General features: G+C 40.8%; 1 protein-coding gene across 1 annotated transcript; it reads right to left on the bottom strand.

Moving 5' to 3' along the window:
* Nucleotides 1–4,740: 4,740 nt before the first annotated feature.
* BTF3L4 (basic transcription factor 3 like 4) lies at nt 4,741–15,874 on the bottom strand. The gene is made up of 6 exons (XM_068406772.1): nt 15,767–15,874; nt 14,505–14,568; nt 13,480–13,593; nt 10,017–10,218; nt 8,159–8,218; nt 4,741–7,232 (listed from the first exon to the last, which is right to left on the bottom strand). Exons 2-6 carry the CDS (start codon nt 14,556–14,558, stop codon nt 7,186–7,188), a joined length of 477 nt encoding a protein of 158 aa, XP_068262873.1. The 5' UTR covers nt 14,559–14,568; nt 15,767–15,874; the 3' UTR covers nt 4,741–7,185.
* Between the last annotated feature and the right edge of the window lie 495 nt (nt 15,875–16,369).

The following is a 16,369-nucleotide window of genomic DNA, read 5'->3' as shown; positions in this document are numbered from 1 at the left end:
TTCAACAGCTGTTTCTCAGGCAATACTCACAACAGCTATAGAGAAAGGAAGGTGACAAAACTAGCAGTCACAAAGGGAAGTGCACTTGGTATACATTCCTGATGATGGTACTGTGAGCCATTGAGGAAATGGGGCTATAAGACATCTAAACCTTTTATTACAGCTTACTGCAAACTCATGAGGTGCTTGTGCAGATTAAAACCTAAAAAGTGTATGAATTTTTTCATGGAAGAGTTTCCATCAGTGAAGATGCTAATGATGTATGCCTGCTTGTTCCCAAAGAGCAAGCAATCTTGTTCAAAGTCACTGAGTTCTCAGTGACCAAGACTGCACTATAAAAATCCTCTAACAAAAGCATCAGGATAGAACACACATACCACTAGAAACAATACCTCGATTATCCCTTCAAATTTGACTATAGCCTTTAAAAGAAAAAGAGTGGATGGAATATTTTTATGGAAAACCCATTTAAAGGTTCTCAGGAGAACTGAGCTAGAAAATCACCGTGTAATGGGATAAACTATTACGATTTCAGGGCTGGAAGCAGCCAGCATGATTTCTCACTGCATGCTGCCAATGAAAGCAACTCTGCAATTCAAAAGGCAGAAGGATAGAGGTAGTAATATCCCAGTGTTCAAAAGTTAATAATTTACAACAACACAGAAATCATGCAGCTGAAAGGTGATGTAGAAAAGACTAGAAAGTGTAACACATTCTGTTTTTCAGAAAACAGACATCACTTTTGTGTCAAAATAGAAGTGTCTGCAAAATATCCAAATACCCAGCAGCAGATGTAAAAAACCTGATGTCTTTCAGTCAAGCTGAGGAAGCAGGCTGTGGGGAACTTCAGACAGACAGGGGAAGAAATCCTTATTCAAAGTAAAAATTATTTTAGGCCCTATTTGTTTCTTTCAGAAACATGCAAAAATGCAAGCCATTGCTAATTACAACTGCCAATCACACAGAGCAGACCAGTCTCCAGCAATAGAGCACATGTTGCAAAATGAACAAGAGAAGAAACTTTAGTTGCATCACTATTCCCCAGACACTGTAAAAATGCTGTAAGTTACAGCTATTTTCAGTAAAACGTGTCAGAAATCATTTGAAACCAGATCTTGTCACAAAAATGGAAATTCCCTATTAAAGATCTCAGTAAATAACTTAAAAAGTGATTTTCAGTGAACAAGAACCTGCAGCATGAATCAAAACCTCAACAGCTTGCCCCCAAAAAATCACTGTTCATCTAAAAAGAGACACGCAAAATGGGCTCACAGGGAAGGCTGGATTCGGTGCTGTGCAGCTGCAGAGCAGTGGGATGGCTGGGTCAGAGGGCGGCTGTGGTAATGGCACACTGGGGACACATGCTGCAGCTTATCAGCCCACGGTGCAGGCCATGCCTGTGTCCCACAGGCACAGTGAATTGTACTGAACCTCTATTTCACAATTAAAGTTTAAAACAAACACCAAGTTACAGTCCAGCTCAGTCACCCAAGGCATCAATATGGCAAATCCTTCCCTTCTTCCCAAACTCAGTATGACCCTGGCAGCAGCACCCCAAGTTCCCCTGCGCTGTCTTGCCAAGACGAGCCTTAGAAGCAGAGCAAGCAGCAGGGTTAAAAGGCAAGTTCAGTCTGCGAGGCTGGTTTGTGTGACTGTCATCTCTACCAAGCCTGCCCAGAAGGACTGTGTGCAAACGCTTTCCTTTTAAAGGGAGGGGACCATTTCTTTCACAGACATTTAAAGCTAGCTAGCAGGCGGTAAGGCAAAGACAACAGAGATGGACCTTGAAGCTACAGCTTCCTCTGCAAGCACCCACTCACGCAGAACAAACTGCGGGAGCTGCAGGTTCAAACACTGCTGCCATGGCTCAGGATGCAGTTTCACAAGCTACTACGCCAACCGAAGCAAGGTGTCAGGAGGAGGAACAGTTGAGCTTTTACCATGGGTGTAACTGCATAGCCACTCTTAAGAGGAAGGTGAGCTGAAAACCATCTGAAAACTAACTTTACAAAAAGTAATTTAGAACCAGAAGAACAAGCTGATCCAGCTGACCTCAGGCATCAGCTACTACTGCGGGCGCTTGGGAAAGCAAAGGAAGGGGAAGACTTTCTCCCTTGGTGGCAGGGAAGCCTGGGATCGGTCAAGGCCTTTCAGGGAACTTCACTCTTGGTGTGCAAAGGTCTGGTATCCCACTGACAATCTGTTGAGATTTTAAGTCTTCACTTACCTACGTCTGGCAATAATTTGCATCGCTTGGAAATTTCCAGCTTCACACATGGCCTCAAAATCAGACCTGATGTTCTCAAAATGTAGTTTGCACCACACTTCCCAATGTCTGTAGAAAGCTGGTCACATGGCACTGGCTCTTCTTTGTCAGCTAAGTTGCATTAGACAGAATCTAAAAATACATTAAATACTTTCTAATATTACTTTTTGACATAAGCAGTTACTATAGCTGCTGCAAAATGTTGCAAGAAAGGGCAAGAGGTCGCATAACTCATTCAGCAGGGATATGTGCACTGAAAGGTAAAAAGACCTTGGAATACAATTTTTTGTTTCAATGTTTGCCTTAACATTGGTAGTTCATCAAAAAATATCAAAAACAACTTCAAGAACTCAAATGAGCAGATAATCTCCTTCTACTCCAAGGAGGCAACTTATTTAGCATAGTTAAGAAACCCATCTGCAATGAAAAGTTCAAGGAAATGCCGCCTAATATTTGAGAATCTGACAGATACCAGGTTGCCAAGAAAAAAAAAAGCACGTGAGCAAGCTGTGGGTCTGTTGTCTAGTGAGAATGTTTAATAGTACTGACAGCCCACCAAACAGTACGCGTTTATCATGTGGAAGTAAAGTAGCTTTTTGTACCATTTGCACAGATGATGCTCAATTATCATCCAGATTTTGTGTTCATTAATTTACATAACGTACTTACAGGAGGTAGAGCAGTACTGCTGAAATAAAGGCAAACCAAGGCACTGGAAGATGTAAGAGTTTGTTTTTTCTTGCCAAATACACAGTGCCAGAGTCTGAAATGAAAGCCCAGTTCCCAACAATCCTGCTCTAGCTATCAACCCAAGCTTCCACCCAAACATACCAAGACAACCCATTTTAGAGTTAAGTCTCTTCGCTTGCTCTGCTTGGCTACCCAAATCCTTGGTTGATGCTGCAGCCCCCACGTTTCTGAATAAATCCATGAAGTTTTTTAGTGTCTGTAAACCGGTCTTTGCGAGGGGTGGGCAATAAAAAAAACAATTACTTTATGGGAAAGTAAACAGTTTAATGTGAATAACCATTCCCTGTACTTCTGCTGTCACTTCCGTTAAGTTGCTATGGCTGCTGTGATGTGCTTCTGTTCTGCATCACTTCGTTTGCTCAAGTACAAAACGTGGATCATTTAATTAGTGCAATCTTGATCTCCAGAACAATCTGTCTGTTCACTTAGTTGACCAAACCAGTATTGTCTTCAAATAATAAAAGCAGACTAACCTTAAGGGCCATGGGAAGAATTCATTCACCCACCTTCACCTACGGGGCAGGTTGCTCAGCCCTTCTGTACATCCCTACTGTCTGGAGCAGTGCAGCCTGATGCCGGGGGAACTTAGAAGAATCCTTCCCAGGACAGCCCTCAGTACAGGCATGAATCCATCTCTTAACATACAGCACAGATTTACTGTGCTGTTGTAACTTCATTTCCTTGGTTTCTTCCTATTAACAGCAATACACTGGTCAATCAATGCACCGCTCAGTAATTAAATCTTCTGTAAGACCTCCAGTGCTCATTTGGTGTATACCAAATCCAAAATATTATTTGTGAAGATCCTGGCAGAAGGGAATTCATAGCAACTCCTAGTTCCCATGGAAAGTTGACAAACACCAGTGAATTGTCAACACATGTCAGTAAAACTTCAGTAGCAGTTCTAAATTCATCCTTATCATACTTGTGCACTCTTCAAATATTCCTACATAACAAAAGTTAGAGTCAGCTGAACCCCATTTTTTCAAGGTCTGTATTGTATGTTAAATGTTCTTTTTGTACCAACTCCTTCCACCCTGCCAAGACTCTTAGCTGTTACCGAGTGCTGCATGAGAAACCCCTTACCAGCACTCAGTACCAAGTCTCCAGCATCACTGACAGTAATCTCTGCCATCCATCATACGTGAGCATTTTTTTTTTTTTTCCATAGAGCAAATGCACCACAACTGCAGGTTTTTACAGACTTGCTCTCCTGCCTGAGAGAAGCCAGCCAGTCCCGAGTTTCCCATCCATAAACTAGGGAACTGCACAGATCTAATAGCAGTCAGGGCAGAAAGATTAGCATTTTCCATCTTACACATTGGCCAAGTTCTCGATTCTTTCAGTCTTCACTGATTCAGCTTTGATTGTCTCGCATACAATCCAAGAGATGTTTCAACCTAAGTTCTGCTCTACTTTCCTGTTTTCAAATCATTGCCAACATCTTTAATATGTCAGTATCTTTACCAATATCTGTAATATGTCAACAGTGTTTAAGTAGCAAGTAAACTCAAGGGCTTCAGAAGTACAGTGGTTATCATACTTTAAGCCAAGCAAAGAACATTTTAATGTTCACCTGTTCACCTTTACTTGGGGAGTTTTTACTGTACCAACACTGCCCAAAACTGCTCTTAGTAACTTTGCATTTCCACCAGCATGTACACACACTGTTTGAGTTATACCATGAATAAATAGGAAGAAAAATAGCTTTTCCCACAACAGCCTTGATGGGTTACTTTTAATTAAAATCAGTTTAATGATTGATAAGCTCTAGTATTTCCAGCAGCAAATCATAAGTGGTTGACTGTTTTCATATACAGTGAAAAAACTGAAGGTAATATAACTATATAAGCTAGCATATTTAGTTAGTTTACTGGTTATCAAACATAGGAAAGTGAGGGTTTAACATGTAAATTGTCATGACCAAGAGCAAAAATTAAATGAGTATTTTGTAGGAATCAAAGTTCAACTAGATAAACTTACAGAATCGTGGTTTCCAATGCTTACTCTTAAATGTCTCACAAAATTACTTTCAACATACTTCCTACATCCAAACCCAACGAGCACTAATTTTCAGTATCTCAGTGTTTAGGAGGAGGGGTTGTCCCATACATAAACTCGGTACAGTTGCTACTTTGAGATGTTCTTCACTCAGGCCCCCTAAGCAAATGGAAGAACACTGCATGTACCTGTTTCCTAGTATCCTTCATTTGCTCTTTGAACTTACAGAGGCAGCAAAAGGCAATTCAGTGTGCCTGCGCACACATTAACGAACACATCTCTTCCTTATAACCAGAACAAATGCATCTGCAGCTGATTTGAGATTAGCCATACAACGAACCAAGGTTTCATTCAACACAACAAGGAAAACAGGCAAGTGGGTATACGGGAGTGTGAAATCCTAGAGCTCTAACAGGATCCTCCCGAGTCCTGCATGTATCTTCCTCAGTCACTGTCAGCAAGGATGTAGTGCTGTTTGTAACAGCCACTGCATCCGCCTGTCATTCCTCAGCTGGTGCTGGGGGGAGGAGGAGACGACACACAAGAGGGAGCATTTCCTCTTTTGTACTGTTATTTTATTTTGTAGTAAGATCCATGTAGTATATAAAATATAACAGGAGAAACTGAACAAAGCCTATAAAATAAATTAAGTTCAGATGACAAACCACTACAGCTCTGCTTTCGTGGCTTTATGATGATGTCACCAGAACTCATGTACTGTTTACCTTGTACTTTTACAGTTCTCTAACATTTGAACCTACATAAAAAGCTGATATGTTCCAATTAAGCCATAGTTAAGTGACAGATGTAGAGGAAAAAAATGGCTTTCTTAAGCCACAGCTGCCCTTGACACAGGTTACAATGATGTCTAACTATACCGTAATGCACGTTACATCAAGAACCTCAAAAGAGCCTCTGAGAAAACAGGTTCACATTAAGCATTTTAAAGAAAGGTCATAAATACTGCACTGTACCAACAGTACCCTCCCAATGTCCTCCTTACACCCGAGGAGCATTTGCAGTTTTTAAGAAGCTACTACATAGATGACACCAAACCTAGAGGTAGGTTTATAGGCAAAGGTAAGTTACAGGCAAAAAAAAATAACCATCCCCTTAGAGCTAGTCATTGCACAAACTGCCCAGGAGGAGGCAAAATGTCAACAACCCTTTCCTCCCACCTTAAACATTGCTCAGACGGTGCATTTAATTCCAGTGCCATAAGAATGACAGTGGATCGTCAGCTGCTAGTAAATGCAGTCATGCCAAGAGAACAGCTTGAAGTTATTCAAGCAAAGATCTGTTACTGTGTAAAACTGGTGCACTGGACTGTTACCAACTGGACCTCCAAGTTTAGGAAGTGACCTGATGGTAGAGAACCAAGGTGTCTGTTTTCCTTTTAACATGGGAAATACTCTACATAACGAACAGGAGAACATACTGCTAAGCCTACATGGAAGGAGTCAAACACCATCTTGTCTCAAACGGTTAGAGAGACAGGAAAAAAAGAAAAAAGTTGAGAAAGGTTTAAAAAAAGCCCACATTTCTGAGACCAAGTTTTCTCTTTTAAAAAGTTACCATACCAAACAAGCCAGTAAAACAGCTCGTCTTCGGTATCATCTGGGATCAACATAAGGCTGATAACGATTATCATGTGTACATTGCAACAGGGATGAGAAACACATCTGCAAGTACAACAGTTAACAGCAAATTAAACTGAAGTTTTAATGGTGTAATGCCTCCAGGTCACAAAATGCGGACAAAATTTTAATCTTAACTACCTTCTGTGCACTATTTGGTGATAATCAAAAAGTAACAATGCTGAAGATTCATTTTATTTCTACTTCCAAAGGAAAAGGGGAAAAGGTAAATAAGTGTTCTCCAATTTGTTCTCCACTATATGTACACCCACACACATACACACACGCACATGCACACACCCCTCAAACTGCACTGACATTTCTTTTTGACCAAAAGAGTAGATCCTGGGAGTAAGTGCAAAATGCAAAATCAACTGACAGAAAATGCTGAACAAACAGCATCATAAAAATACAAAATATTTATATTACTGAACTATTAACAGATGATGTTCTCTGTTTCTTTAAAACTTTGGAACCACATAGCTGATTTCTTAAATCTAGTCCATGCCAGCTTCCACAACTATGAATGATTTAGTTAGCTTCATTCTTTGATGCTTCATCAAAGTTTTCTACGAGATCTGAAAGAGATGAAGATATTTAATACAGTAATACCCAGTAATATTACCTTCATAAGTTTAATGAAAATGCATATATTATAGGAAAGGTTAAGTAGTTCTTAACTAGACTCATGTGCACCATTTATCATGGGCAAATTGCAAAGGGCTTTAGAAAATAGGGATTGTTTGAACATACACAAGGAACCAGAAATGCAGGAACACTCAGAAACGTAGAAGTTCTAACGTGAAGTGATTAAGATCTGATTTTCAGAGGTGCTCTACTAGCTGCAGTTGAGCCTTCAGCCACCAGCATTCTTTAAAGAATGCCTGAAGTGAGACACCTATTAACTCTTGTACTCCAGGAAACAGAAAATTTTGGAAAGAACTGAGTTCTTATGCAAAGTCACAAAGAAATAAACCAGTGCAAAAACAGGAGGAACTGAACCTCTGGGTCCACTAGTTTGTTGTTTTAGCTAATACACCATACTGACGGATATCGAAGAACGTGGTGATTGATAAGAGTTACTGACACATTAAGAACCTACAATATTTATTTATTGATAAACTTTCAGACACTGATATAAGCTTTGTTTCTTCTACTACAGAAATAAAAGTCCCCACCCCGACTCTGATTTAAAGACAACCTGATGAGTATGTCAATCATGCCATTTTGCAGCCCTAAAACCCTATTTGGATATTTAGATCACCTGTTCAACCTCCCTCCAAGTATTTTAATCTATTTTCACTTAAGAATTAAGCAATTTGCACAAAGTAAATCTGTTTTTTTTTCAAAAGCTGGAATCCAAAGTCATCCATGTTTTATTGCTGCCCAGTATATGAAGACTCCCTTACAAGTGAGAAGTATAATCACATTAAAAGCTAAATATTTAAATGAATTAATTGAAGTATTTATACATTAATGGACATATAAGCGTGTATGTGCCTACCTGGGACATCATCATCTTCTTCATCAATATCTTCAGATTTTGGTGCTTTACTATCCAACACTATAAAAAGAAATTTGGTGCTGAGTTCTCATTATACAGAAGTAAGGACAACCACACAACAAAATAAAACCCATAACATACAGGTGAAAAATTAAAGCATTTCCCCAACACCCAATAGTGAGTAACATACAAATGACTGGGTATCAACAGTAAACAGTACGACCAAAAGGTCTACTTGTGAACATGCTTATAGCAAAGTATTAGCACAGCCATTTTCAAATGCTTAGGAGTATTAAGGCAGAGCTAGCAAAAGATCAAATGATACAGAAAAAAAACAGTGTGACTAAATCTTCTAACTGAAGTCATGTGCTTCAATACAATAATAATGTGGTACCAATGAGCGACCAACATATGATATGATTCAATTACCAAGGGGCCACAACTGTAGGAAAAAGTATTTCCATATCAAGGGTCTTGCATCAAACCTAGTTTTCTGTAAGTCATGAAAGTTGGAACATGCTACAAGTAATCTAGAGAAATGCAAAAACTTAAAAAAATAAACCAAAGCATTTCTTCTCATTGGCCTGACTTCCTGTACTATCTGAAGAAAGCACAGTAAGTATCTATTTGGTACTGAGGTTGTATCAAAGAAATATGCTTATGATGATCCATCTTGCTAAATTTTTAAAGTTATTTTTTACATATTAGTAAAGAAGGAAAATAAACCCTTTACTTTCAATTAAACTCTGAACATGAAATATAGAATAAATTAAAGTTATTGATTTAGAAAGAATAACTATTTGTTGAAAACATTAGAACAGGTAATGTATTTTCCAGTTCCAAATACAGACAATTGCAACATGTCCAATTACAGTCTTTTTAATGGCCATAACACTCTAAACAGTATAAATATGAGAAACAATTTTTTGCATGTCCAGCTTCAATGGAGTTTGATATTAAGAACTAGTTTTTAGCAATATACAACATGAAACATGAACTCTGATACAGCTACTTGTAATGAAAAGTGTACCTGTTCTGCAGTCTAAGAAAGCTTTTACAAATTCATAGGAAAGTCAGACTGAGTACTTGCATGCTTTAAAGCGCTCTCATGTTCTGATTTTGTAACATACACCATTGGAAGAATAAATTTCCATCTATTCTTAAATTACAAATTTGCTTAGGAAGAATAGTTGAGACCTCTACAAAACATGCTACAGTGCTTCCCCAAGCAGGGTATTCTAAAAGGGATTCTTGCCCAGACTCCATTTCTAAATGGTAAAATTACAGTAATACTTATACCACATTATATATATACACACACACACACACCATGCTCCCATGGTTTTAAAGTGAGTAGAAAAATAATCACATTAAAAACTTTTATTTTTTTTGTAATCAAATCTTCAATTTTGAATTAATTTTTAAAAGTTTTGGTTTAATTCCAAAGCGAATTATAGGGTAGAAGAACATGTTTCCTCCTCTATATCCACAATAAAAATATGTTTTGTATGAACAAAGAAAACAGAATGGGCTCCCTGACAAAAAAAACTGCTGAGTTTTTTCAAGTAAAAGCGTGAACTTGCTTTCCTAAGTATTTTGTCATATGGAACTTGCTTTCCTAAGTACTTTGTAATATTATTAAATCAAGGCCTGTCTACGTACAATCTTGAATCAACAAGGGGGAAAAAAAAAATGTTTTCCCCTCTCTGCTGTATTTCCACAACAGTGGCAAATAAAAGCACATATGCTTTTGATCACTTTTTAAGTCACACATGCTGCCATTAGATTTGGGTTAAAACTTTTAACACTTCAGGTATACTTCTTTAAATCAGCAATGAAAGATTCCAAAAAGACCTACCTTGTCTTGGGAATTGTTCAGCTAACTTCCTGAGACTTGTTAAGCTGTCAGCACCAAGCTGGCTTAAGATGCCTGGAAGCATTTCTGTGATCGGTTTAGCCTCTGCATGACCAGTAATTGCAAAAGTGTTAGCAGAGAGGGAAGCTTGAACCTTGGGGTTGTTGAAGTGAATAACTGTTCCATCATCTTTTATCATGTTCACCTGTTCAAATATATTAATAACATTTACCAAAATGTTGCAACATCTTGTTCAACAAGCATGACAAATTATTAATTCAAATCTAGATTTAAAATATTTTAAAAATCACAAAACTACTGCTCCTCCTAGAGCATAACCATATATAACCATATTATATAACCATAATAAAAGCATCTGGAATTAACAGCACCTAAACTGGAAGCAAAATACAAGTTAATGATAAAATATGGGTTCATACGTACTATATGAAAAGGTAGAATTCAAGAGCTATGGTTCCTTCATAAAATATACTTATCTGAGCACTAAATAATAAATATGCAAGGATTATATTATCATACAGTTCATGTATATTTTTAACAAAGGCAAAACACATACATAGGTTTTTAGACTTTAAGGCATAAACGAGTTAGTATCAGGAAGGTCTAGGGGGAAAAAAAAAAAAACAACCAAAACCTTCAACTCCGTGGTAACTCTTTACAAACTAAAAGCTCTACCAGAAGAGCCTTGCCACATCAGTTTAAGACATCACCATTCACAGCTGTGTCACCTATGAGGAAAATGTTATTGTTACTGCAGCAGAATTGGCAAAGGCACAAGATTCACAATCTGGCCTACTTGCCAAATCTTCCCGAGGCAAGGATGCTTCCTGCACATTTACACACAGAACTGGAGGTTTACGTACCAACTGCACTAGAACAGTCTTCTACGCTGTCCTGGTTTCGGCTAGAACAGAGCTCATTTTATTCTTAGTAGCTAGAATAGCGTGTTTTGGAATTAGTATGGGATTCTGGTACAAGAAGAATGTTTACAATACACTGATGTTTTTAGGTGTTGCTAAGAAATCAAGGACTTTTCAGCTTTCCATGCTTTGCTACTGCACAGGTGCACAAGAAGCTGGGAGGGAGCACAGCCAGAGCAACGGATCCAAATGGGCCAATGGAATATTCCATATCATACAACATCATGCTCAGTATATAGATCAGAGCTGGCCGGGAAGTCGGGCTCGCTCTCTCTTCCAGGATTGCGGTTTCAGGATTTCTCTCCTCTGGGATTGCTAGCCAGGGACAGGCTGGGCATTGGTCAGCGGGTGCTGAGCAGTTGCACTGTGTATCACTTGTTTGTATAATCTATTATTATTTTCATCATCATTATTATTATATTTTATTTCAATTATTAAATTGGTTTTTATCTCAACCCATGAGTCCCTTTACCTTTCCAATTCTCTCCCCCATTCCCCATGGGGCAGGGAGAGAGTGAGTGAGTGGCTGCATGGTATGTAGCTGCCTGCCAGGTCAAACCACGACATATGCCTTCCTAGTAATTCCATGATGACTCTTTCAAGACTGTACACCATACATTGATCCTGCTCTCTTCCTCTTCCCTAGTCTTCTGAATCACCAATAATTAAGTTTCACACATTACAGCAGCCTGCTTTGCTCCTACTGTCAAAGTTTATACTGGTATATGAGTTTATTTTTTTAACCTAAAATGGAAAAAGTTATAAAAGTTAAAATAGAAAGTTAAAAAGGTTTTTCTTCTAGCTAAACTATGGTTAAGTGGAAAGTAATTTTGTCAGAAAAAAAGAAGAGTTCTATCCTTTGAACCAAACAGCAGTAATAATCTTATGTCACAGGACTCGTAAGTATTGGTTTTAGTAGAACTTACAGGGAGAAAACAGAAATTTGAGATCTAAAATATACAAATATGTAAGTTATCAATCTTCACACAGCAGCAGAGTTCAAAATATGTTTTGAACAGAAAAACCAGGTGTGTTGCTTTCCTGCAGAACTAAAAGATGTCCTGTCCCTTACACATGGGGAAATGGTAAAGGCTTCAAGCACTCATTCGCTTACTTAAAAGCCTCTTTTAAAAACCACACAGATGAGCTACTGCTGTTTGACTCATCATTACTAACCTCCCTACTCTTCTATCTACACAGTTTACCAAGGTCAACTTGTGCCCACCTGAATACAACTTACTGCAATTATGTACCTAGTTATCAAGGTAGAAGCATATTGCATTATCTTCCTTCACATCAAGAAGTTTAAAATCCTTAATAAGTGTGTCTGAATAAAGATCTTACACTCTGGGGGGGGAAGAGAACAAGAACTGCCCAGGGAGGTGGTGGAGTCACCATCTCTGGATGTGTTTAAGAAAAGACTGGACATGGCACTTAGTGCCATGGTCTAGTCAACAGCGTGGTGTCAGGGCAACGGTTGGACTCGATGATCCCTGAGGTCTCTTCCAACCTGGTTGATCCTGTGATTTCTGTGATTCTTTGGGTTCGTATAGCTCAGCATATACATGTCAAGCTGACATGTATATGCTCATGTACATGTAAACAGACAAATTGAATTGCTTCTGTAGCAGAGGTATGAAAACTTACAGGCAAACCAGGCTTCTACACTGAATCTGTATTTGCCTTTCAAAGAAAGATATGCACCAGGTGACCTCTGGAGGTACCTGCAATCCTGCTTAAATTAATTAATCACAGATTAAATATTATGCTTCTTTAACCAAGTACTACAGTAATATTGAGTTAATGATGAAGGAGCACGTCCTCCCATGTATGAGCATTGCTCTCTACGCTGTTATGGAACATGTCAGTGTTTCGGTTCCCATTTTATACACGTAAAATAAATGTATTCAAGGAATGTCTTTATATTCCTACTTACATTAATACAGAACCTGGTTCTGTAAAGTCTTTGCTGTGTTGTAAGAAATATCTCCTGTGACTACTACAAACAATTCTGGTAGTTTTGATGCAGTAAAAGGACCTAATTTTGATAATACAGACTTGCAAATTCTTACTCCAGGTATTTTTATGGTTTTCTTTATATTCTGCACCACACAACCCTTCCTTTAGATATGCCTGCACAGTACACGTGCATTTACTACTCTTCTCTTTAAAGTAGGGAATCAAATTCATGAAGCCAAGAATCAAGAAAAGTTTTGTTCTGCAATGAATGCAAGACACATACATGACAGCCTACTAGCTTCTACTATCACTATCTGGACAGCAGAACCTCCTTCCTTCTTTCTCTAGGTGTGTAGGCATTAACATAAACGAGACAACAATCAAACAACTTTACCTATCAGTAACCAGACCTGTAAGTTTGAGGGGAAGACAAAACCGTTTTTAAAAAAAAGACACCACAAAAAAACAACCAAACGAAAACACCCCAAAAAACACACAACACACCACCACCAAAACACCACAGTGAATTTAATTTCAAACATGAAAGACTTCTTTTATCACTATACCTCTTCAATGCCAGCAATGTTATTTACTGCCAGTTTTTTGAGGGAACTCTGAAGTTTTTTGTCATCAGCTGTAGCTGTTCTGTGCACCACCTTCTTCTTTCTGCGAGCTGTTCCCTGAAAAAGAACCAAGACACAACAGTCAGCTATTCTCAAAATCTCAACACTTTAATTTTTGAAAGTCATATCGCACTCTGAGTAACCTATGAGATAGCTCTGTAGTCAAAAAATGCTTTCCAGCTTACTTCCCCTTCACCTACAGCTTTAATAGTCAGTTTCAATTTTAAGGTTTTTCCTAAGTGTAAAAGACCAAAAAGACACTTAACAGCAGCAGCATTTTTCCCTTCCCACAAGCTAGATTTTTAAAAAGTCCTATTTACTATTGATCAATATATAAAGAGTTTCCCCAAGAACTTTATTTTTTTCCAAGATGAAGCACACACACAGTGATTTAATAAGGTCACACCTTCATAACCAAGTAATTAACATTTTTAAACTGATCCACAGACAGCAATTTTGGAATTCCTACTCTGCAAACTTTTGTACAACCCCACCTCCAGTTAGGAAATGAAAACCCATACTGAACAAACTATATGCTCTTTTTTTTTTTTGGTCATATTAGTTACTTGCTGGCTCAGAGAAAAGAAATAGCTCCATGGAGAGTCAGATAAGCCCTGGAGCTGGCACAAAGGAAGGAACTCCCCAGCAGGGAGAAGAAAAAGACAGAACTGGAACAATCAACACGTAAGCTCAGCTTGGGCTTTCACAAGTCACAACAAGTCACTGAATTAAAACACAAGCTTACACATTGTGGAAGCTACTCATCCAGCAGTTGTGAACTGAAAGAAAACTGCATTTCAGGTAGCAATACTACGATCCAGATCACACAAAACACGTATTTTTCAGGCCTTAAACATATGTATTTTTTTCCTCCCTCCCATGAACTAAAGCCTATGTTTTGAAAAACACAGGCTTCTCCTTCACCTTGTAAATTACACGAAACAGTGCATCTCTGGTGGTTTTCTTACCTTTCCTCCTATTCGGACCTGCGCTTGAAGCTTGGCCAGTTTTTCTTGGTTCATAGTGCTGTGTCTAAAGAATAAGAATGAGATACAAATACAACTTAACCATAAAAATATTAAGAAACAGTTTTCCACAGTCCATTTGAAAAGTACTCTTAAAATTGCAGTGGGTTTTTAAACTTATAGAAAATTCTCCAAAACAGTGTATCAAACACATACACCTAAACAAAAAGCTTTAAAGCCACATCATCGAAAAAATACAAAGTGATCCAGCAGCGGTCTGTTTAGCTGAAGCGTCTGTACAATGATGAGGCAAATTAACAGGACATTTCATTTGCATCAGAAGTACTAACTAAATTTCCAACTATGCCGGTTTACTGTTGGAACCATTTGACTGAAGTACTGACTCAGAACAGACCCAAATCAGCACGTACAGCACGAGTGCTTCTACAGAAACACTACACTACTTTGAACACTATTTCCAAATAATTAATCTCTGATACTTTTAACTAATAAGCCAGCTCCAAACTCAGTGAAGTTCACGTCTTGGCAGATCTGTATGACCCTCTAGCAGCTATTCATCCAATTCAATAGCAGGGAAGTTAGTCAAGTGGCTTCTCCAACGGGTCAGGAGGGACCTTCAAAGGCTGGAAGACCTAAAAAATCTGTAACGGGTGAAAAAACACCTCCAGCCTTCCAACACAAGGAAGGCATTTCGCTGCTCTGCCCCAATAAGTGATCAGTGACCCCCAGAATGAAGGGGAAACCCCCCCTTGTATTTGCATTGCGGCGGGGAAGCGATGGGTGGGGGCGGAGACGGGGCTCCCGCGGGCGAGCGGGGACCAAGCGAGGCCCCAGCACCGCCGGGAGGATCACCACACGGAGAGGGACCCGGCCGGGGAGGCGGGAGAAGGGGCTGAGGCGGGCAGCGCGGCTCGCTGGCTACCCGCAAAGCACGGGGAGCGGGAGAGAATAAAGGCCCCCTCCCTCGGGAGCCTGGGCAACCCCACCCGGCCGGGCACCGCGGCCCCAGGGGAGAGAGGCGGGCCGCCCGAGCCAGAGCAGACCCCACCACACCGCGTCCCGCCGCACGGCCTCGCTCCCTTGTCCTCTCCTCTGGGAGAGGCCGGCGCCCGCGGCCCCGCCACGGCCCAGCGCGGCGGATGGGTACGAGACGCCGCCGAGCTGCCGCGGCGCCCCGCCCGCCCCGCGCCAGAAGGCGGCAGTGGAAGGGGGGGCCGTGCCGGCGGGCGCGGGGAAGGTCTCACCTGAGCCCGGCGGAGCCTCCGCAGCCCAACACGCGGTGAGAACAAGATGGCGGCCAAGGAAGGAAAGAGAGGCGCACAGAGAAAGGAAGCTCCGCGCCACGTGACGGCGCCAGCCCGCCCGCGGATTGGCGGCGCCGCGGAGTTATATTTGCATAGCAGCAGGGGCGGGGCCGCGGGGAGGCGTGCGCGCCGCGCGCGGTGCCTCCCGGGAGTTGTAGGCTCCGGGGGCCGGCGGGGAGCGGGGCCCCGGGGCGGGTAACCCAAACCCGGGAGGCGGCGGCGGCGGCTCCAAACGCGTCACTTGTAGGCGCGCTCTGCCCCTTGGCGAACCCTCCTTCGTACACAAGGGCTTGCGGTCGGTTTTACCTTCCCAACCGGCTGCGCAACTCTTGAGAGCAGCGGGACAAAAGGGTTTATTTGGGAGGAGAAAACCAAGCCGCTACCCACCCCTCGCTGCCCGCTCACCCCCCGCTGCTTGCTCCCGCCGGGGTAACCCTCGATTTTGTTCAGGGGAGCAACCAGGGGTTTGGGCACCCGGTGTGACCGAGGTACTCGTGCCCCAGAGGCCACGGCTACCCGCGGGGAGCCGAGCTGCTCTGACCG

This window comes from Nyctibius grandis, chromosome 8 (genome assembly GCF_013368605.1).
Source record: "Nyctibius grandis isolate bNycGra1 chromosome 8, bNycGra1.pri, whole genome shotgun sequence".
NCBI lineage: Eukaryota > Metazoa > Chordata > Aves > Nyctibiiformes > Nyctibiidae > Nyctibius > Nyctibius grandis.
The sequence above is the reverse complement of the archived record's forward strand: the minus strand, read 5'-3'. Positions and strand labels throughout refer to the sequence as shown.

Excerpts from the sequence above, each read along its gene's own strand:
- BTF3L4 (XM_068406772.1), bottom strand. The coding sequence starts at position 14,558 with ATGAACCAAGAAAAACTGGCCAAGCTTCAAGCGCAGGTCCGAATAGGA. Across the intron at positions 13,594-14,504 it reads AGGTCCGAATAGGAGGAAAG|GGAACAGCTCGCAGAAAGAA; the intron begins GTAAGAAAACCA and ends GTTCTTTTTCAG. Across the intron at positions 8,219-10,016 it reads TGAACAATTCCCAAGACAAG|TGTTGGATAGTAAAGCACCA; the intron begins GTAGGTCTTTTT and ends TTCTTTTTATAG.